Genomic DNA, 23,728 nt, shown 5'->3' on the forward strand with positions numbered 1-23,728 from the left:
AACCCCGTCTCTACTAAAAATACAAAAAATTAGCTGGGCATGGTGGCACGTGCCTGTAATCCCAGCTACTCAGGAGGCTGAGGCAGGAGAATTGCCTGAACCCAGGAGGCGGAGGTTGCGGTGAGCCGAGATCGCGCCATTGCACTCCAGCCTGGGTAACAAGAGCGAAACTCCTTCTCAAAAAAAAAAAAAGATAAGCTTGTTATTTTTAAATGAATCAATAAATGTTTTAAATTTCTGTCTTAATATCTAATATGATATCAAGAGATAAAACCCACATAAACAAAATCTCTTTAAAGTCCTTCGTAATGTTTTAAGAATATAAAGGGGTCCTGCGACTAAACAGAACTGCTATCCAATTGGGTTTTTTTGTTTTCCTTTGGTTTTGTTTGTTTGTTTGTTTGTTTGAAATGAAGTCTCATTCTATCGCCCAGGCTGGAGTGCAGTGACGCAATCTCGGCTCACTGCAACCTCTGCCACCTTGCAGATTCGAGCAATTCTCCTGCCTCAGCCTCCTGAGTAGCTAGGATTACAGGTGCCTGCCACCGTGCCCAGATAATTTTTGTATTTTTAGTAGAGATGGGGTTTCACCATCTTGGCCAGGCTGGTCTTGAACTTCTGACCCTGTGATTCATCTACCTCACCCTCCCAAAGTGCTGGGATTACAGGCATGAGCCACTGGCCCGGCCTCAATTGTTAAATTAAGTTTAGCCAAAAGCTGCCTCCTTAGACATTTTAAATTAGGCTTAAAGGTTTCTCCCTGCGTAATCAACTATAATCTAACTGGAGGTGTAAACACACTGCAGCCTACTCTTGGGCCAGCCACAGTTTTGGTCTGTCACAGGCAGCCCACTCAAACCAGGTTCTAATAAGGCAAACGCTGAGCAGTGGCCAACCCAGCTGTGTCGCTACCTCACTTCCAGTTTCTGTAAGTCACTTTTCTTTTTCCGTCCACAGATCTCCTTTGACCATGAGGGAGGCCAGAGTCTCTCTGAGTCTGTTCTAACTCCAGGGCTGCCTGATTCCTGCATCATCTTTGCCCAATTAAACCCTGTTACATTTGTCTGAGGTTTTTCTTTTAATACTCGTGACGAGGTGACTAAGCAGGGCTGCAAACCCTGAGTCCATTCCAAACCACAAATTACATGGCTTTCCACCCTACTCTCCCTCCACCCATTTCCTAACAATCAGATTACAAGATGGGGTCAAACACTGGATATAGTTCAGGTTTTAGAAGCACGGTTGGGCGAGAATCCCAACCCATCACTTTCAAAGTGTGACTTTCAATGTGTGACTTTAAGAAAAGTATCTCAGCCAAGCGCAGTGGCTCACCTATAATCTCAGCCCATTTGGAGGCCAAAGTGGGCAGATCACTTGAGCCCAGGAGTTCAAGACCAGCCTAGGCAATATGGTAAAACCTCGTCTCTACAAAAATATCCTAAATTAGCCAGGTGTGGTGGCACATGCCTATAGTCCCAGCTACTCAGGAGGCTGAGGCAGGAGGATCACTTGAGCCTGGGAGGCAGAGGTTGCAGTGAGCCGAAATTGTACCACTGTACTCCAGCCTGGGCAAGAGAGAGAAACTCTGTCTCAAAAAAAAGAAAGAAAATTATCTCACCTCTCTGCACCCCCATTTCCCCACCTATGAAAGAGTGGGAGAGTGGAAGAGGTTAAAAGTTGTCCAGGATCTATTCTCGCCTTCTTTCTTAGTCACAGAATCCTCAGTTTTCAATTTTCCTCCTGGGTACAGAGCTGCTGGGAATAAGATTCCACTTCTCAGCATCCCTTGCAGCTGGGGGCAGCCATATGACTAAGGATTGCCCAGTAGGGTATAAGCAGAGGGGTCTTGCACAATCACCATTATGTGTCCTCAAAATAAGGGGCTTCTTAGTCTCTTCTTTTCTTTTTTTTTTTTTTGAGACTGAGTCTTGCTCTGTTGCCCAAGCTGGCATGATCTCGGCTCACTGCTACAACCTCCATCTCCTGGGTTCAAGCCATTCTCCTGCCTCAGCCTCCAGAATAGCTGGGATTACAGGCACGGACCACCATGTCTGGCTAATTTTTGTATTTTTAGTAGACACGGGGTTTCACCATGTTGGTCAGGATGGTCTCGATCTCTTGACCTCGTGATCCACCCCCTTCGGCCTCCCAAAGTGCTGGGACTACAGGTGTGAGCCACCACACCCAGCCAGTCCCTTCTCTTTCTACCGCAGGAATGTGGTTGTGATCGCTGAAGCTTGAGCTGGCATCCTGAAGCATGCGGTAGACAATGGGACCCCGGATCCCAACACCATGAGATCCTACACCGGCCCTGGACATCCTACCCCAAGATTACCTTAGATTATCAAGATGACCCCTTACCTTAGATTGTGTAAGTCCTGTCCCTCACAGCTGAACCTACTCCTAACGGACACAGATAGCAATACTCAGACCTGCCCTAGAGGGTTGCTGCAAAATGAAATCGAAGGAGATGACACCAGGAAATCAAATGCTCATAACTATTCTCATCTGCCTGCTGCCCAGTCTGGCTCCTCAGTTCTCTGCTAAACCATTCTGGCAGGGATGCAAAACAAGGGCCAGCTAATTTGCGCACTTCCAGCATCTCCCTGGCTCCAAAGCCCTGCATCGGCTAATCCTGTCTTCTTTCAACTCCCGTCTGCGGTGCCAGAAGCTGCGGGAGAGCGGCTGCCCCAGCCCATCCAGCCATGACATCACCATGCCTGGGTTGGTGTGCAGACCCAATTGTGGCCCATCCTAATCACATCTCCAGTTCATTAAAGAAGACCAGGCATCTTCCCTGGAGACATCAGGCAGGCGCAGGAGGACATCAGCAGGGAGGAGGGAAAGCAGAGCCAGAGAGCTGAAGCTTAGCTATTGTGTTTGCTCCCAAGCAGCTGACAAAGGAGTAGGGAGGGGGACATTCCTAGGACTGAGTGAACAAAGAAAGGAAAGGCCAACACATAAAGCGTGAGATTGTTCCGCAGGGCCTGGTCTTTCTAGCTGTGGGGTGGGTTGCCCTGCAGCGGCCCCTGGTAGGTGTGGAGGCGCCTGGAGCCTGAGCTGCTCCAAAGTGGTGGGTTCGAGAATTCACCCTGGCAGGGAATACCTTCTCATTGGTCAGCCTGTAACGACGGATGAGGGAGGGTTGCTGATTCCATTTATAACTTCTGGCTGGCCTAAGATTCCCACCCGCATTCCAAGGTTCTGACTCACAGGGACCCGGTAAAACCGGTTGATAGACTTCCACCAAACGAATGGTTTCTGCAGAGCTCAGCGTTCCTCTCCCTAAGATAGTTGGGGTACAGTGCTCATGAGAAGCAGGAGAGTTGGCCATGGCACTCTCTAAGGGACCCTCCTCACCTTCTGCTTGGGGCTCCTGGGAGGCATCTAAGCAGTTCCCGGGGATTACAGCATGCTGGCTGGAAGGAAAAGGACCAGGTACTATTCCCTGATTCCCAGTCTGGGGCCTACCAAGCTCTGGGGATGGAGAGCAGCACCATCTGAATCACTCCCCCGTCCTGCTCCCAGCAAGAAAAGAGCATCAGCTCTGTGATAGGAGCTGATCTTCCTAAGCTGCACTATCACTTACCATTCACTTGGCAATTTGTCATTTACTGACCCCAAGCAGTCTTTCATGGTTTAATTTCTCTTACGTGTCTTGCTCTTTAGTCTACCTGGTATCACCCAAGCCATATGAAACATCTCAGTGAATATACACTCATGGGCACCATCAGATTCTTGTTCATTCTGTTCCTCACCAGGGAGAAGGAAAAGGGAAAGGAAGCCACCTAAGAAAAAAAAATTTTTTTTTTTAGATGGAGTCCCACTCGGTCACGCAGGCTATAGTGCAGTGGTGCAGTGGAGTGATCTCAGCTCACTACAACTTCTGCCTCCCAAGTTCAAGCAATTCTCCTGCCTCAGCCTCCTGACTAGCTGAGACTACAGGCACGTGCCACCACGCCCAGCTAATTTTTTGTATTTTTTGTAGAGACAGGATTTCACCGTGTTAGCCAGGAAGGTCTCGATCTCCTGACCTCATGATCCACCCCGCTCAGCCTCCCAGAGTGCTGGGATTACAGGCATGAGCCACCACGCTCGGCCAGAAATATTTTGTTAAAGGATTCTAAGAACGTTGAATGCATGGGTACTAGGACCTTATCCAACTCTCCTCAAGGGCTTGTCAAATTAGTAACATAAAAGGCCAAGTTCTAATGAAAACACATGGTCACAGGGATGTGAACACACACCAGGGCCTGTCGAGGGCTGGGGGTCAAGGAGAGGGAGAGCATTAGTATAAATACCTAATGCATTCGGGGCTTAAAGCCTAGATGATGGGTTGACAGGCATAGCAAACCACCAAGGCACGTGTATGCCTATGTAACAAACCTGCACATTCAGCACATGTATCCCAGAACTTAAAGCAAAATTTAAAAAAAAAAAAAAAAAATCTTAATTTTTAAAGGCCAAGTTCTGTGTAACTCAAGGGAAATCTGCAAAACCCCATGGTAGCCACTGACCTCTGCCATTAGGCTAGACCCCCAGGGGAACACTGACCAAGGTCACCACTGTTTCATCACAGCCATTGGCTCCCTGCCCTTCTCCCGCCCACCCTGCACTCAGGTAAGCAAATTTGCTGTAAAGGAAAGGGTACCCATCCACCGGGGGCTTCCATGGAGCTCTCTTTACCTTAGAGAGGGAAGGCTGAGATGCAGAACAGAAGCACAACTTACACGCAGAGAACTGGGCCAAACCAGGAACTGCCCCCTGGATTCCTGGACCTCAGTAGAGCACTTGAAATAAGTCCTCATTCCTTAGCCTATGGATGACTCAAGAAAGAGAGACTTGAGAGAGCAGTTCTCATCAAAACAGAAAAAGATGCGTGTGTACTTATTGCAAACTCCAGCTCTGAGCTCAGTGTCAGGGGGCATAGCGGGTGGGCACCTCTTCTGTAAAACCATGGCACGGTGCCCCCATCTGATGACTAACTTCTCTGGGATCCTACATTCCAAGGGTCCTTCCTGGAGGCCCACTGACCTTCTCTGGGCCAGACTCTCCCCTGACAACTGGACTCTGAATGGCAACTGTGCTACCAAGCAAAGGAATGTAATAAAATTCTTCCCAGTCTCCAAGAAAAGTCCATTCCAGACCGAGACTGCCCATTATATGAATAGAAGAGGCAAGGAGAAGAAGAAGGGATGGCAGAAGTGGGCCCAGACGGTGAGACCCAAGTCCACTGGGCTTACATCGCCTCCCTCCACGCCTGTGAATTTCCCTTTCAGTGCCACCATGAGCAGAAATAGCAGAAAGGGTTGGTAAGCCCTTTGCAAATAAAAGGCTTGGGCAATATTTAATGAGAACATGAAGAGTGAGTTGCTTTGTCTCTAACAGAATGGTATTTTCTGGGCCTCTTTGGGCTATTGAGGAGGCATGTTGTGATTATTCAAAGTCAGCATGACTGTTTACAAACGTTAGCTCAAGCAGGACAGGTGATTTCCTGGGAGGAAGAGGAATTACTGGTGAACCACAGGCTGTTTCAGAGGAGGGGGAAAGAGTTCTACGAGATAATGGACGAAGCGAGAGAATGTGAAGACAAGAATGGCCAAAGAAAATAAGGCTTGTGTTCACCTAATAAACACCAAATTCAGAGACCAGGAAAACAGGAAATCTGAGGCTATTCAGTGACTGACGGGACTGCAATTGATGTGACCTCATGAGCAAGGCCTGGAGAAACCAGACCTCAAGCACCTGTTTCTCCAGTATTCAGGGACATGGAAGGACAGAGTTTTAGCTTCAAATGGACAGAATGAAAGAAGGAATTTACTGGGGAGTCAAGGAGGGCTGCCTAGGGCTGAGCTGTTCAAGATGGCTGGGAAGAGCCCAGCAAGGGTGTCTCAAAGACTTCACTCTTAAAGTCAAGGTCATAGCATAACCTGCCTACCTAGGCATAGTTTGTGGAGAGCATTCATGCAGCAGGCAGGGGGTTGAACCAGATATCTACTAGACTCTTCACCAACTGAGTTTGTATGAGCCTAAGATTCCTAACATTAATTAAAACAAATGTCTTCCACTTTAAACACCTTTCGGAGTTGATGCTGCCAATGAATGATTCACCACTGGTAGACAGAGTGATAAACAGTGCTCTCAGTTTCTCAATAGAGACCGATCATCTTGAGGAGGTGATCCTGAGCGAGGAGATGATGGTCACAGTGACTGTGCCTCCCTGAGGAAGCCAGGCTAACACTATCACGTGTCATGATGCAAACCACACAGTGCACACAGTGGCAACATACAAAGTGACAACTGTTCATATGGTAGACACTGCACATGTGTATACACGTACATCATATGTTTAGTTATTATGTTAATCTTGGCCTTTTCCCAGTTGGTGGTGGTGACGTTTCTTGAGAAAAGGGTGCCTTTTTCCAATTAGCAAAAGCATGGTATGAGCTGGCTGCAGCCCAAGCCCAGTCCCCTAGAACCTTGGACTTCCTGTCACAGACAGGACTGCAGGACACAGCCGAGATGCCTTTGCAAGGTTCAGCCCTTGCTGGCATTCCCCAGACTGACTGATTTTTTTTTTTAAGTGATCTAAGGATCTTTCTAAAGTGTACACTACGTGACGGTTACCTGCAAGTGAATATCAATTATTTGAATGTTCATAGCTTGGGGGTCCAGACTCCAACCGTCCTGTGTTCAGTTTGAAAAACTGAAAAAACTGCAAATTTGCAAGCAGTCAAACCAGGCCATTATCAGTCCCAGTGGACACAAGCATTGGGTTTTGCTGGCATAACAAGGAAACATTCATTCCCCGGGTATAACTAATAAGTAATATGATCTGGCTCTCAGAATGAGCTGACTCCTTGCTATGCCCTGGAAAGACAGAAGGACCCAGAGTGTGGGGGCGTCGATTCTGGAGGCTGTCAAGGAAAGTTCCAAGGTCAGTGTGGACTCCCGCACAAAACACTCTGCCACCCAGAATGGCGCTTGGAGCTATAATGGCAGACACTTGTAAATGATGCATCATTTACCAGACCTGACTTCTGAACCTGGGGGCCCTGTGGGACTACACAGGCTGTGAACAATTCTGAAGACCACATTAATCACGTCCTGGGAGACGAGTCATTGCGCTTCCTGGCCAATGAAGGAGCCCCGGTTGTGGGCAAACACTATCTGACTGGCTGAGGACAAAGCAGTACTCTCTTCTCAGGTAAACAGCCTGAAACAGGGAGTTCTGAGCTGGGAGGAGCGTGTACCTCTGGGAGGTCTCACGTGTTTGCAGCCTCAGCCCAACACTAAGAACCTGGCACACAATTTTTCAGCTGTTCCCAGGACACTGGTTAGTAAGGACTTTAATGCACCCAGGAGACAAAGTGAGTAGCAAGGGTACAGCTGGAGCCTCAGAAAGGTGACCCAGGAGGCAAACAAGGCTTCTCTTGCATTCTCCCTCCCTTTCGTCTCCAGGAGACAAACCTCCTAGTCTCCCGCCTCAACCTGGTCTCGGGATCAGGTTTTCCACTTGAGAATCCTGTCTTTACCTCCCACTCGGTATGGATAAATGAGACTATTCCTTTATATTCTGAGAACAGGTGAATATTTGTCAAGCACTTACTCTGCTCTGGGCTATATTTGCAAAATAAAATGAGGCCAAAATAAGAAAGCCTTGAAGGCATGTTTCAGTGTTAGAGGTACCTCCATGGCCACCCCAACCCCACGTCACCAACTGAGGAAACCACCACCTCCCCTTCATCTCACCCCTGCCTGGAGAACATTGAAGGGCAGCTGAGGGTGACCCACCAACCAATAGCACAACTGTAGGTTTGGGGAGAACAAGAAAGAAATTGTGAAAATCTGTCCTCTCTTACACAGTACCTCAAGTACACTAAATTTGAAATCCATCCGGGGTCACAAGCAGCTCTAGAAGGAAGGCTGGTTCCTATCACTTACCCACCTGGATGTGCGGAGATGGCTGGCACCTTGCTTTCCTTCTAACCTCAAGCTGTGCTCAGCTACCCAAAAGGAATGGGTTATAGTTGGGAGGGGGAAGGAGAAAAATAATCAATGTTGAAGCTTGTGTGCAGGAAGCAGAGTTCAAAGTTTCCTTTCTTGTTAAAGAATAAATCGTTAAGTGTTAGAAATAGTTTGTTTTAAAGACTTTCTTCAAAGCCTTCTTGCTTTTTTGCTAATAACTCTTTGTTAAGCCCTATCCTGTGTAGCTGTTAAACATGCTTACAGGCACATAGTACATCCTATGTCCTTGTCCTTTAACCAAGATATTTGTGCCATTACTTTTCTAAGTTCTTTCACAAGCAACTTCCTGTCCCTTCCTTATTTGGACTTCCTCTTTTCTTTTTGTTCTCCATTTTCTTTACCTATTCAAGAAAGTTTTAAGTTATTAGCCAATCAGGTTCACTTTTAGACTGTGAGGTCTGGCTCTAACCAACAGAGATCAGACACAGCAGTAAGGATGGCGCCAAATGAGTAAAGGATAAATATGTCTGCTTTTCCTTTGTTCATTGTACTCTCATGGCAAGATGGCTAACAGGAGCACCCTTTCTGCAGAAAGTAAAATTGCCTTGCTGAGATATCCTTTGTCTCAGTGCTGATTTTTCTTTGTGGCACTGAGCATCTGTTTCTAACATTATACTTAAAGCCTGTTGTGTGGTTGGCCTGCTTCTCAGCTCCCACTCTCAAGGCAGTGCACTCCAATGGGAAACACAGGACAGTGGGAGAACATGGGGAGCCAGCTGACTCCTTCTCCTTCTCCTCCTCCTCCTCCTCATCATCATCATCATCATCATGTCTCCTAACAGTCGAGCCTCACTGGGCTAAATACTATAAATATTATCCCTCTCTTGGCTGGGTGTGGTGGTTCATGCCTATAATCCCAGCACTTTGGGAGGCTGAGAAGGGCAGATCACAAGGTCAGGAGTTCAAGACCAGCCTGACCAACATGGTGAAACCCCGTCTCTACTAAAAATACAAAAAAAATTAGCCGGTTGTGGTGGTGCAGGCCTGAAATCCCAGCTACTCAGGAGACTGAGGCAAGAGAATCACTTGAATGTGGGAGGCAGAGGTTGCAGTGAGCTGAAATCGTGCCATTGCACTCCAGCTCAGGAAACAGTGTGAGACTCTGTCTCAAAAAAAAAAAAAAAAAAAAAAAAAAATAATTATCCCTACCTTACCTTTTCAATTACCCAACAGGTACTATTTCTGTTTTACATATGTGGAAACAGGCTCAGCAAAGGCACATGTCTTGCCCAGAGTCACAAAGCCAGTAAGTGAGCTGACTCAAACCCACACCTTTATCACTATGCCCACGCCAAGGTCCAGGGGTGAGAGAAACTCAAGGGGTTATCAAGGGCATGGTTCAGGCACTCAGGACTTTTACTGGAAAGAAGAGGAAACTCCTCCCTTCCACATGACAGCACCCTCCCCTCACATGCTAGAGCTCAGTCCGCCTTTGTTAGTGCTGGTACTGGGCTAGGATCCCGGTGATGCAGACTTTGATGGACTAACCAGAAAACCTAGCACCACCAAAGCCCAAGGGAAAAAGTCTTTTGGAATGTACTTGTTTATAAGGTGGAGATTGTCTGATCACAATTTAGGCAGCTGGATTTAGCATCAACTCAGAATAGTTTTCTTGGCCTTACATAGGCCTTGGTCAGAGGTCAAATTGTTCCATGAAGATGAAGACTCATTGAATGAGTAGCCAGCTAAAATGAAGCTTTCTTATGTTAAGGTGATGGGGGCAGTGGGAGGAGGGTGAAGTTGGTGTGCTTTAGTTTGTTTCTGGATAGGAGAGGGCTGGGTTTCTCTGCTTATGCCCTTACTTAGATAAATCAAATTTTTACAAGCAAAGGACTCTGGATTACTGCGTTGGTCACAGTCCCTAGGTATATACCACCACCCATTTCCATTCATCTGCCCATCCAATATTTATTAAGAACTATTATATAGGCCAGGCGCAGGGGCTCACGCCTGTAATCCCAACACTTTGGGAGGCCGAGGTGGGTGGATCACGAGGTCAAGAGATCGAGACCATCCTGGTCAACATGGTGAAACCCCGTCTCTACTAAAAATACAAAAAATTAGCTGGGCATGGTGGTGCGTGCCTGTAATCCCAGCTACTTAGGAGGCTGAGGCAGGAGAATTGCCTGAATCCAGGAGGCAGAGGTTGCAGTGAGCCGAGATTGCGCCATTGCATTCCAGCCTGGGTAACAAGAGTGAAACTCCGTCTCAAAAAAAAAAAAGAAAGAACTATTATATACTGTCTCTCTAGCCCAATTCACAGAAACACATAATAAAGGAGTTTCATTTTTTGGTTTTGGTTTTGGTTTACAGACAGGGTCTCACTCTGTTGTCCAGGTTGGAGTGCAATGGCGCAATCATAGCTCACTGCAGCCTCCACATCCTGGGTTCAAGTGATCCTCCTGCCTCAGCCTCCTGAGTAGCTGTGTCTACAGGTATGAGCCACTGCACCAGGCTGATAAAGGGTTTTAGAACTTAAAGGAACCTTAAGAACCTGCAGAGCCCAACTCCTCAAGAGAAACACAACGACTTGAGTAGCCTGAACCAATGTGACCAGAATGAGGAAAGGGAGGGGAGCCAGGCAGGGCGTGAGTCCTGGCTCTGCACCTTGCTAGCTGGCGACTTTGGGAAGCCACTTAACCTTCTATGGCTTTGTTTTTTCATCCGATCAACAAAATCACAGAGCACCTCTCTGCTGCCCTGCTGAGGGGCTGCGCGCTTGGGTGACTGCTGCATGTGCCCACACTCTGCAGAGCTGCCTGTGCCCAGACAAAGGCAACTGTGGCCTGTCGAGTGCATGATGACAGTGGTCCTGGGTATAGTCAGGCACCGTCCTCTTCGTGCATGGTTGTAGGTTTTGAGAAGTAAAAATAAAATCCTAAGCTCCCCAAACCAACTAAACAGATGCTCCCTTGGCCAAAGGGACCCCAGAGAAATGTTAAAACTGAGTTCCTAGACATGACAGGATGGGAGGTTGAACACACCTCATTATACCCTCCTCTTGCCAACTGCCATTAGACTTTCTATCCTAAGAGTTAAACAGAACCAGCCCAGCAGGAGGGACTCCCCTCCTTTTTTGTGGGTTTTTTTTTTATTTGAGACAGAGTCTCATGTTTTCACCCAGACTGGTGTGTAATAGTACAATCAACTCACTACAGCTTCAGCCTCCCAGGTTCAAGCCATCTTCCTGCCTCAGCCCTCCAAGTAGCTGGGACTACTGGTGCACCACCATGCCCAGCTAATTTTTGTATATATGTAGGAATAGAGATGGGGTTTCACCATGTTGCCCCCAGCTGGTCTTGAACTCCTGAGCTCAAGCTATTCTCCTGCCTTGGCCTTCCAAAGTACTAGGATTACTGTGCAAGCCACCACACCTGCCCTTTTTGCAGTGTTCACACAATTGACCAGCATTCCTTCCTGGCAGGAAACCATCAACCATGGAATGGTTCTGGCTGATTTACAGAGGCTGGGCACAAGACGCCTCTCTGTCCTTCCTTTCACCTTTGACCTACAGAGGCTAATTTTAATGCATTTAAATGTTAAGTCACCATCTCAAAGTGGATGTGGGCTGTATGTAACATGCATGTTTGCTTACTGTGTATGCAAATACCTCCTCCCATTATGAATATTCATAGCTTCTCCTATAGCCTGTTAAATATGTATACTGAGCCAACCCTTTTGGATTAAGTTCGTATTCCACTGTTTTCTCCCTTCAAGTGCCTGCTTTCAGTTTCTACCAGAGCCTACACTTCCCAACCTGCAGGGGACTCTCAATAAGAAAAGCCCTCTTCTCTAAGTTCATGAACCTTGTGATTCTTCAGCCGACATTTTTGACAGTGTGGTTGCTCTCTGGATGTGGGCAGGGAGGTGGTGCTGTCAAGTAGAGCAACGTTACAGAGGGTGTCAGGCCACAGTGTAGGTGCCCATTCAGGGCCTGAGGACTCATCCACCAGCTGCCCAGTGCTGGCTGCCAAGGGCTTACCACTGAGTCATTCCTCAGGAATGGCCTTCAGCCCAAGGGAGTCCCACCTCCTCACCCAGGGCAGCCCACATTCAGTGACCAACAGAGGCCACTCCAGCTTCCAGAGTTCCTTGAAGGATCAGCTGAGTCCTTATTGTAGCTCTATCAATGCTACCACAAGCAGTTCAACTTGTCCCACGGCCCAATTCTGCTTCTCTCACTTCCTTACCAAGGCTGCTCTTGAGAGGTTTACCAGTAAACCACCTGCATATAAACATCCCTCCCAGGGAGGCTGACTCACGGCACCACCAAGGAATCTTGCTCCTCAGATCATGAGCCACTAGTACAGTCCCAACAGGGTAACTCCTGTTGCCCATGGGTCCAGCTTCACAGCTGTACCCACCTCCCCAGCCCAGGTCAGCCTGATGCACAGTGGAGAGGGAATTGTCCATTGAGGTCTTGCTCTACATAAAGCATTCTTGTGCCAAACACCCACACACAGAGAGGCACAAAGACCATCTTTACCTGTGCAAGTGAAGTGCAGTCCTGGCCACCCTTTCCCACACCTACCCCTTCTTTCCAGTGTGAGGTCCTGGTGAGTAAGATCACGAAGGGCAACCCTGACAGAGAGAGCTGCTACAGGGCTGCCTCGTAAGTGGCAATAGGGCTCTGTGGAAGGAGTGGGGTAGTCCTCCCAGCCTTGCCAGGGTTGGCAGCCATTAGCACACACAGAAGAGGAGAAGGCCACGTGACAACAGAGATTGAAGCCATGAACGCAAAGACAAGGAATGCTGCTGCGACCCCAAACTGGAGGAAGCAAGAAACAGATTCCCCCCCAGAACCTCTGAAAGGAGCAGAGCCAGCCAACACCTTGATCTCAGCTCAGGGAAAATAATTTGGACCTCTGGCCTCCAGAACTGTGAGAAAATAAATGCCTATTGTATTAAGCCACTGAGTTTGAGATCATTTGTTTTTTGGGGTTTTGTTTGTTTGTTTCTTCTTCTTTTGAGACAGAGCTTCGTTCTGTCACCCAGGCTGGAGTGCAGTGGTGGAATTTCAGCTCACTGCAATCTCTGCCTCCCAGGTTGAAGTGATTCTCCTGCTTCAGCCTCCTGAGTAGCTGGGATTGCAGGTGCCTGCCACTATGCCCAGCTAATTTTTGTATTTTTAGTAGAGACGGGATTTCACCATGCTGGTCAGTCTGGTCTCGAACTCCTGACCTCAGGTGATCTGCCCACCTCAGCTTCCCAAAGGGCTGTGATTACAAGCATGAGCCACTACACCCGACCAAGTTTGAGATAATTTGTTACTGCAGCCTCAGGAAGCCATCCTGATATCTAAACTGTGTCACTTCAGGCACAGCCTCAAGCTCAGACTCCCCTCAGTGTCTGCATCTGTAAAGTAGTTTTCCTTCCAGCTGATCTCATATGAGAGGAAGCTTTCCCTCCTATTTCTAGTTTACAACAGCCATTTAAGCAAAAAGTGGCTTTAGGCTGGGCCCGGTAACTCACGCCTGTAATCTCAGCACTTTGGGAGGCCAAAACAAGCAGATCATGAGGTCAAGAGATCAAGACTATCCTGGCCAACATGGTGAAACCCTGTCTTTACTAAAAATACAGAAATTAGCTGGGCATGGTGGTGCGTGCCTATAGTCCCAGCTACTCAAGAAGCTGAGGCGGCCGGGCGCGGTGGCTCAAGCCTGTAATCCCAGCACTTTGGGAGCCCGAGGCGGGTGGATCACAAGATCGAGACCATCCTGGTCAACATGGTGAAACCCTGTCTCTACTAAAAATATAAAAAATTAGCTGGGCATGGTGGCGTGTGCCTGTAATCCCAGCTACTCAGGAGGCTGAGGCAGGAGAATTGCCTGAACCCAGGAGGCGGAGGTTGCGGTGAGCCGAGATCGCGCCATTGCACTCCAGCCTGGGTAACAAGAGTGAAACTCCGCCTCAAAAAAAAAAAAAGAAGCTGAGGCAGGAGAATTGCTTGAACTCGGGAGGCAGAAGTTGCAGTGAGCTGAAATTGTGCCACTGCATTCCAGCCTGGTGACAGGGTGAGACTCTGTCTCAAAAAAGAAAAAGAAAAAAGTGGCTTTTTTCTACTGGTAAAATTTCAGACACATGGCAGGTGATGATGGACATATGTAGGGACAAGAGAGGGCACTGGAGTCTAAAACAGAAAAGCATAGTGACTCATCACTACGGTTCAACTGTATATGTCCCTCCAAAATCTGTGTGTTAGAAACTAAATCCTAAGGTGATGGTATTAAAAGGTTGAGCCTTTTGGGAAGTGATTAAGTCCTGAGGGCTCTGCCCTGGCGAATGGATTAGTGCTCTGATCAAAGAGGTTGATAAGAGTACTTCAGTGTATCTTTTTTTTTTTTTCTTTTTTTTTTTTTTTTTTTTTTTTTTTTTTACTGGGATGGAGTCTCACTCTGTCACCCAGGCTAGAGTGCAGTGGCACAATCTCAGCCCACTGCAACCTCCACCACCCGGATTCAAGAGATTCTCCTGCCTCAGCCTCCTGAGTAGCTAGGATTACAGGCACATGCCACCACATCCAGCTAATTTTTTTGCATTTTTATTAGAGACAGGGTTTCACCATGTTGGCCAGGCTAATCTTGAACCCCTGACCTCCACACACTTCAGCCTCCCAGAGTGCTGGGATTCCGGGTGTGAGCCACTGCACCCAGCTTCAGTGTGCTTTTTGCTCTTCTACCTTGTGAGGACACAGCAAGAAGGTCCTTGCCAGACACCAAATGCTGGTACCTTGATCTCGGACTGCCCAGCCTCCAGAACTATAACAAGTAATTTCTGTTCCTTAAAATTACCCAGTCTCAGGCATTCATTATAGCAGCACAAATGGACTGAGACACTATACCAAGTCATTAGCCCAGACCCATTTTTAGAGCTCCAGACCCAGAGACACGCTAGAATTAGAAATGATCAAACTCTAGCCACAGTTAGTTTTGGAGGGAAGTGGCCTGTAGGACCTGCAGAGTAAGTCCATTCCTCCCCCAAAGGGAAAGATAGAAGACTGAGTCCTTCTTTTAGATCCAGAAATCACACACCATCCAGGTGCATCCAGGCCAGGCCACACCCACCTTCTGCATTTCCCCAGAGGAGATGTTGCACGAGCCGCTGGGAGGAGATGCCCGTTCACACCACTGTTCTCCACTGCTCAGGGCCCATGAGTTGGCAAAGTCATAGGGGTCTGAGGTCAAGGTGCCTGTGAAGGAAAGTTTCAGGAAAATAACACTTCAGTTATGCCTGTCCCAGAATTTCTGAGTGAAAACTCTAGGTCTGTTGGTGGTTTTGCATTTTTTGTTTTAATTTTTTATAAAGAGACAGGGTCTGGCTGTGTTTCCCAGGCTGGAATGCAGTGGCTACTCACAAGTGCAATCCCACTGCTGGGCAGCACAGGAGTTTTAACCTGACCTGTCTCCAGCCTGGCTAGTTCACCCCTCCTTCGGCAACCCAGTTGTCCCCCACCCCCTAGAAGGCCCCCATATTGATGCCAAGCTTAGTGTGGGCATCTGATCAGCATAGGGCTCTGCAGCCCAGAACTCCTGGGCTTAAGCGATCACACATCAGCCTCCCGAGTAACTAGGACTGCAGGTATGGGCCGCCATACCAGGCTCTAGGTCTGTTTTTACCTGAATCTAACTTGTATTAAATTAAACAACAAGAATGCATACAGTGCTCAGCCTAACATTATAGGGCATGGGTGTCAGAGCTCAGCAGACGGTTGGAGACTGAAGGAGGAAGGAAGGAAGGATGGATGGATGGATGGATGGGTGGATGGATGGATGGATGGATGGATGGATGGATGGGTGGGTGGATGGATGGATGGATGGGTGGGTGGATGGATGGTAGATGGATGGATGGATGGGTGGGTAGATGGATGGATGGATGGATGGATAGATACAATTACAATGAGGGAGATGAGGTGAAAGATGATAAGGAGAGGCCCTTTCCCTCTCACATCTCCATGCCTTCATGTTCCTTTCTCCCTCCATGTGGAATGTTCTCCTCCCCGTATTGCTTATCTACCTCCATTCCTCCTTCAAGATACAGCTCAAGAACCACTGCCTCCAAGGAGCCTCTCTGAACAGCTCTACTCCCATTCCTCACCCAGCCTGCTTGGGTGTCCCTTCTCTGTGCCCCATGCTACCCTGGGCAGCCCTCTACCAAAACGCTCATCACTCTTTGATTTATATTCTTTTTGCTCCTATTCATCCCCCCATTCAACTGTGAGCTCCTTACTTAAGGGCATGGGCTGTGTCTCTTGTCTCTAAATTCCTATCTGCTGGATTGTGAATGCTCAAAATATTTTTGCAGAATGAAGGTAAGAACATGACACAGAATCTAAGTCCAGCCCCCAGGTCACTGCATGCTCCAGGGTCTCGCGGCATCTGTGCTTTAATGTTACAGTGCTCATGCTACTGTCAGCTACTCACAATAGACTGTGAGGGCCTCATGGACCTACACCACCTGGTGCAAAGTAATTACCTAATAGTACTGCTGAATCTATATTAAAAGCTAGTATGAGACGACTACCTTTGCAGTATTAGGATGAGCAGTTTTTTGCATAGCCAGGCCTGGAAGAGTGAAGTATGTCTCAAGGTCAAGTAATACATTTTCAAATAGTAAATAAACTGCCCCAGGGAAAGAAAACTATAAATGAGACCTTAGAATATAGTCAGCTGTTATCTGGGGTTTGAAAGGTAGAAACCACCCCCCACCACCACCAAAGATATATTCACTTCCTGATCCCTGGAACATGTAAGTATTATCTCATATGGCAAAAGATGTGCTTAAGTGAGGGTTCTTGAGAGCAAGAGTTTCTCTTGGATTGCTTGGTTGGGCCTAATTGTGATCATCTTTATCCTTGTCAGAGATGAATAACGGGAGACCGGACAAAGCCACATGCAGAGCACAAGGCAATGTGAAGACAGAGGCAGAGGCTGGAGTCATGTAGCCGTGAGTCAGGTATGACTGCAGATGGTGGCAGAGGTTAGGAATAGATGCTTCCTGAGAGCTTCTGGAAGGAGCTTTGGGCCTCCCAACACCTTGATTGCAAAATTCTGACCTCCAGAACCATGAGAGAATAAATTTCAGTTGTTTTAAGCCACCCAGTTTGAGACAATGTGTTGGTAGCCACAGGAAACTGATATACGACACACCAATATGATATATTGGTAGCAAGAGAACTTAAATTTGTGGCATGTTAACTGTGTACCAGACATCGTGATAGGTATTCTCTGGATTTTCAGTCACTCCATACCACATAGGTTTTCACACTTTCTAATAAACCACATTAAGATAGGGACATAGAGGAGGCTTTGTGATGTTGCCTGGGCAAAGCCCTTCTATGACCCCGTGTGATCTAGGCTGATTCCAATTCCTCACATGCAAATAAGGAGTTAGACTAGATGATGTCTAGGGTCATTTTTAGCCCTGACCTTCTACGAAGTGAAACTTTATGGGGCTAGATCTGAAATGAGACATAGGCTGTCCAAGAGATGGAATTACAAATATTCTTGCTTGGAGAAAACTCTCTGAAAGCCAAAGTAGAAGCCAAGCTGAGCAGATTCTTAGAAGTCAGGAAGCCAGATTAACTGCTTGGGAACAAATATTGCTGAGTCTTTAACAACCAAAGACAACTAAACCCCCAATCCTTTAAGGATGGTTTCTGAAATATCACCAGAGTGGTGAATTTTTCCCAACAACCGTGACCTTATTCTTCACACCATAGACCCCATTTTTAGTTTTTAAACCTAGGAATATGAAAGACATTTTAGGGCCGGGACATCTATTTCTAGCAGTATGACAGGTTAGAAAACACTGAAATATGTGCCTCTACAATGGACAAATGCCCTATTGAATTCTATGGCTAATCTCACAAAAAAGTAGAAGAAATTCCAAAAGACGAAAAGGAGGAAGGAAAGGATAAGGAGAGAAAATGGAAAAACAGAACTGGCGAGTGTTGAAGTCAGGGCAATCTTGCCAAAGTGGCTTGGGTTTAACATCTTTGGATCTGTATCATGTAGGAAGAAGATCCTGAGACCCCCATTGTGGAGCTGGGACCCTGAAAGGATGAAAACATGCCCCACAATAAAGTTCACAAGAAAAAAACCCTACTCTAAGAAACAATGGGCCAGGCGCAGTGGCTCATGTCTATGATTCTAGCACTTTGGGAGACCGAGGCGGGTGGATCACTTGAGGTCAGGAGTTCAAGATCAGCCTGTCCAGCACAGTGAAACCCTGTCTCTACTAAAAATACAAAAATTAGCTGGGCTTGATGGTGGGTGCCTATAATGCCAGCTACTCAGGAGGCTGAGGCAGAATTGCTTGAACTGGGAGGAGGAAGTTGCAGCAAGCCCAGATCACACCACCGCACTCTAGCCTGGGCAACAGAGCAAGACTCTGTCTCCAAAAACAAAAAAAGGAAACAAGTCTGTTACCTTAGTCTGGCCTCTGAATAAATGAGGGAAAAAAAGGTCTCCCTCAAAATCCGTAGCTGTGGGAAAGCCCTCATGTGGATTTGAGATTCCAATTTATACTTCTTACAAGATTTAGTAACTCCATATTGAAATATTAACACAAAACCCTTCAAAGATGAGCTCACAATTCAAAATTATGAAACACAGGAAACAGTCCACTCTAAGCAAGAGTCACTAGACACAGAAATAACAAGATTAGAGCTTCGAAAACTTCAGCTATTAAAATTTCTATATAGAGGTTATAAAACAAATATTTAAAATTATTGTTGGGCTGGGCGCAATGGCTCACACTGGTTAATTCCAGCACTTTGGGAGGCCAAGGCAGATGAATCACGAGGTCAAGAGATCAAGACCATCCTGGCCAGCATGGTGAAACCTTGTCTCTACTAAAAAATACAAAAATTAGCTGGGCGTGTTCGCATGTGCCTGTAGTCTTAGCTACTAGGGAGGCTGAGGCAAGAGAATTGCTTGAACCCAAGAGGCAGAGGTTGCAGTGAGCCGAAATTGCACCACTGCACTCCAGCCTAATGACAGAGCGAGACTCCGTCTCTAAAAAAAAATTATTGATCCAAGATGGCGGATCACTAGCAGCTCGGGATTGTAGCCCCCAGTGAAAGCACAAAGAACCAGAGGACGCCACACCTTCACATGAATTCTTGCTCACGTACCAGGAGATTCCCAGCGGAGGAGCCCCACGGGTCGCCAGCACTACTCGTGTGACCGGTGAGGCAGTTTTGCCGGCGCCTCGGAGCATCGGTTCTTGGTGCAGAGTCAGAAAAGCACCGTCAATCTTAACGCTGCTGATTTAGTCGGCTCAGTGGGTTGCTCAGATTTCGGCGCTGAGAATCAATAAGTTGGACGTCCACTCGGAAACCCAATTACAAAGACAGTAATTATAAAGACCACAGATGGATAAATCTACAACGAAGGGAAGAAAACAGCCAAAAAAGGCTGAGAATACCCAAGATCAGAACGCCTCTCCCTCAGCGGGGGATCCCAGTTCCTCATCAGCAACGGAACAAGGCTTGATGGAGAACGAATGTGTTCCAATTACAGAAGCAGGCTTCAAAATGTGGATAATAAGAAACTTCTGTGAATTAAAAGAACTTGTTCAAACCCAATCTAAAGAAACTAAGCACTTTGAAAAAAGGTTTGACGAAATGTTAACAAGAATACACAATTTAGAGAGGGAAATAAATGAATTGATGGAGCTGAAAAACACAATACGAGAACTACGTGAAGTATGCACAAGTTTTAACAGCCGAATTGATCAAGCAGAAGAAAGGATATCAGAGGTCGAAGACCAACTCAATGAAATAAAACAAGAAGACAAGATTAGAGAAAAAAGGATAAAAAGGAACGAGCAAAGTCTCCAAGAAAATGGGACTATGTGAAAAGACCTAATCTACGCTTGATAGGTGTACCTGAATGTGACGAAGAGAATGAATCCAAGCTGGAAAATATGCTTCAGGATATTATTCAGGAAAATTTTCCCAACCTAGTAAGGCAGGATAATATTCAACTCCAGGTAATACAGAGAACACCACAGAGATATTCCTCAAGAAGAGCAACTCCAAGGCACATAATTGTCAGATTCACCAGGGTTGAAATGAAAGAGAAAATACTAAGGGCAGCCAGAGAGAAAGGTCAGGTTACCCACAAAGGGAAGCCTATCAGACTCACAGCAGATCTCTCAGCAGAAACCCTACAAGCCAGAAGAGAGTGAGGACCAATATTCAACATCCTTAAAGAAAATAACTTTCAACCAAGAATTTCACATCCAGCCAAACTAAGCTTCATAAGTGAAGGAAAAATAAAGTTTTTTGTGAACAAGCAAGCACTCAGAGATTTCATCACCACCAGGCCTGCTTTACAAGAGCTTCTGAAAGAACCACTACACATAGAAAGGAACAAACAGTATCAGCCTTTCTAAAAAATACCAAAAAGAGCATCAATATAATGAAGAATTTACATCAACTAATGGGCAAAACAGCCAGCTAATATTAAATGGCAGTATTAAACTCACAGATATTATTATTAATTCTAAATTTAAATTGACTAAATCCCCCAATCCAAAGACAGGCAATTTGAGTAAAAAACTAAAACCCATCAGTATGCTGCATCCAGACCCATCTCATATTCAAGGATATACAAAGATTCAAAGCAAGGGATGGAGCCGGGCGCGGTGGCTCAAGCCTGTAATCCCAGCACTTTGGGAGGCTGAGGCGGGTGGATCACGAGGTCGAGAGATCGAGACCATCCTGGTCAACATGGTGAAACCCTGTCTCTACTAAAAGTGCAAAAAATTAGCTGGGCATGGTGGCACGTGCCTGTAATCCCAGCTACTCAGGAGGCTGAGGCAGGAGAATTGCCTGAACCCAGGAGGCGGAGGTTGCGGTGAGCCGAGATCGCGCCATTGCACTCCAGCCTGGGTAACAAGGGCGAAACTCCATCTCAAAAAAAAAAAAAAACAAAAAACAAAAAACAAGGGATGGAGAAAGATTTACCAACCAAACAGAGAGCTAAAATATATAAATAAAAAGCAGAAGTTACAATTTTTGCCTCTGATAAAATAGTCGTTAAAGCAACAAAGATCAAAAGAAGCAAAGAAGGACATTATATAATGATAAAAGGATCAATGTAACAACAAGAAGAGCTAAAGATCCTAAATATATATGCACCCAATACAGGAATACCCAGACATACAAGACTAATAAAGAGACTTAGACTCCCACACAATAATAGTGGGAGACTTCAACATTAATATTAGACAGATCAATGAGACAGAAAATTAACAACGATATCCAGGACTTGAACTCAGATCTGGAACAAGTAAACGTAATTAACATTTATAGAACTCTCCACTTTAAATACACAAAATATACACTCTTATCAGTACCACATCATATCAACTTAGAAGTTTAAACGAAATGTTGGTTGGCTCCTTGTTTCTTATTCTCTTCCCTCATTTTCTTTCATGTCTCCATTATTAAGGACAATGATAGGCATGCCCATATTTACACTGCATTCTAGCCTGGGCAATGAAGCAATACCCCCATTCTATCTCCCTCTCTTCTTTCTCTTTCTTCCTCTTCTTTATTCTTTTTCCTATTATTCTTTTTTTCTTTCTCTAAAAAAAAATATTGTAAAGAATAAATAAAAATTTTATAAAATAAGGCAATAATAAAAACAATAAAGTAGAAAAGAGCCAGGTTTACCTTCTAAAATTACAAATATAGTTAACAAAATAAAGACAAACCTCTATTGATCATTAGACATCACCTGCCAATTAGAAACAGTTGAGAGAGAATTAGTGAATTAGAAGATAGATATAGGTAGAGATGAGCTGATAATCCCCCTCTCCAGGAAAAAAATAAAAGCTCTGATTTATAGCATTTGCTGATTTCCAGTGGGTAAATAACTCCTACCATAGCCAGTTTCAAGTTACCAAGGTAACAATAGTGAATGTGGAGCCGGAAAGAGATACACATAATTGATTCTCACCAACCAGCATGAGAACAACACTTGAGCCAAGCAAATGACCTAAAATGCAACACAGAGGGATAAAGAGCCAGAAAAAAATGGAAATAAGGTAATGATAACAAGGGGGATGAAATAAAAACATTCAACACATTTCTCATAGTTACCAAAGGAGAAAAAAACGACTGAAAATGTACTAAATCTGATGAAAGATAGAAAGCATCAGATTCAAGAATCACAGTAAGTCCCAAGCAAGATAATAATAATAAAACCTACACCTACCCACAAATAATAATTAGACTGACAACATACTTCTCAACAGCAACAATGGAATTCTTCAAAGTTCTATGAGAAATAACTTTCATCCTAGAATTCTGTATACCCAGCTAAAGTGTCACATAAGAAAGAAGCAGCATTTGCTTCAGTTCTAACTACCAGGCCCTGAATGAAGGAACTACGAAAGAGTGTTTTTTTTAAAAAAAAAAAAAAAAAAAAAAAACAGAAATTAAATCCAAATGAAAGGAGAAATTATAAGTAAAGAATCTGTTAAACATGAATGCAAATCCTGCCAGGCATGATGGCTCACACCTGTAATCCTGGCACTTTGGGTGGCCAAGGTGGGAGGACTGTTAGAACCAAGGAGTTCAAGACCCGCCTGGGCAACATGGTAAGACCCCCTAACTCTACCAAAAAAAAAAAAAAATTAAGACATATCTAAACAAGCACTGATGATGTAAAGCCATAATAATAATGCCAAACTTAATACTTATTCAAATAAAGTAAGGGAGACAGTGAGAGTCACAGGAAAAGAAATAACACAGAAAAAACAGCAATAGTAGAAAACACAAAATAAGGATGGTAAATGTAAATCCAAATATATGACCAAAACATTTAAGATAAAATGAATGGAAAGATGCAGAACTTTATCTTAAAAGGCAGAAAGAATCATGTTGCATTAAAATAATAAATAATAATGAGATACCACTATATATATTAAAATAATAATTTAAATATATATATTTATATTAGCCATTTAATATATATGCATATATATTAAACAGTAAAAATATATAAATATATATTTGTATATATTTATATATATATTATATATTTATATATTTAAATATATATATATATATATATATTTTTTTTTTTTTTTTTTTTTTTTTTTTTTTGAGACGGAGTTTCACTCTTGTTACCCAGGCTGGAGTGCAATGGCGTGATCTCGGCTCACCGCAACCTCCGCCTCCTGGGTTCAGGCAATTCTCCTGCCTCAGCCTCCTGAGAAGCTGGGATTACAGGCACGCACCACCATGCCCAGCTATTTTTTTTGTATTTTTAGTAGAGACGGGGTTTCACCATGTTGACCAAGATGGTCTCAATCTCTTGACCTTGTGATCCACCCGCCTCGGCCTCCCAAAGTGCTGGGATTACAGGCTTGAGCCACCGTGCCCGGCCATATTTTTATATATTAAAAATAAAATATATATTTATATTAAATGGCTAATATAAATATATTTAAATTGCTAATATATATAGTGGTATATATTATATATATAAACTTAAACAATAATTTAAGTAATATTTAAATTTATATATAAATAATATATATTTTTATATATTTTAAAGTATTTAAACTATATAAATATATTATTTATAATTTAACCTTATTTAATATTTAAAATAATTTAATATTATTATTTAAATATATATATAATATATTATTTATATATAAATAAATATATATAAATATA

At 44.9% G+C, this 23,728-nt stretch overlaps 1 protein-coding gene across 1 annotated transcript in view; it reads right to left on the reverse strand.

The window, feature by feature from the left end:
• The window catches only part of VWF (von Willebrand factor), a 177,000-nt gene that overhangs the window by 131,384 nt on the left and 21,888 nt on the right, over positions 1-23,728 (reverse strand). The window contains exon 6 of the mRNA XM_010330022.3: positions 15,093-15,217. Within this exon, the coding sequence (XP_010328324.3) occupies positions 15,093-15,217 (125 nt within the window). The remainder of the gene's footprint in view (positions 1-15,092; positions 15,218-23,728) is intronic.

This window comes from Saimiri boliviensis, chromosome 7, assembly GCF_048565385.1.
Source record: "Saimiri boliviensis isolate mSaiBol1 chromosome 7, mSaiBol1.pri, whole genome shotgun sequence".
In the NCBI taxonomy this organism is placed as follows: Eukaryota; Metazoa; Chordata; class Mammalia; order Primates; family Cebidae; genus Saimiri; species Saimiri boliviensis.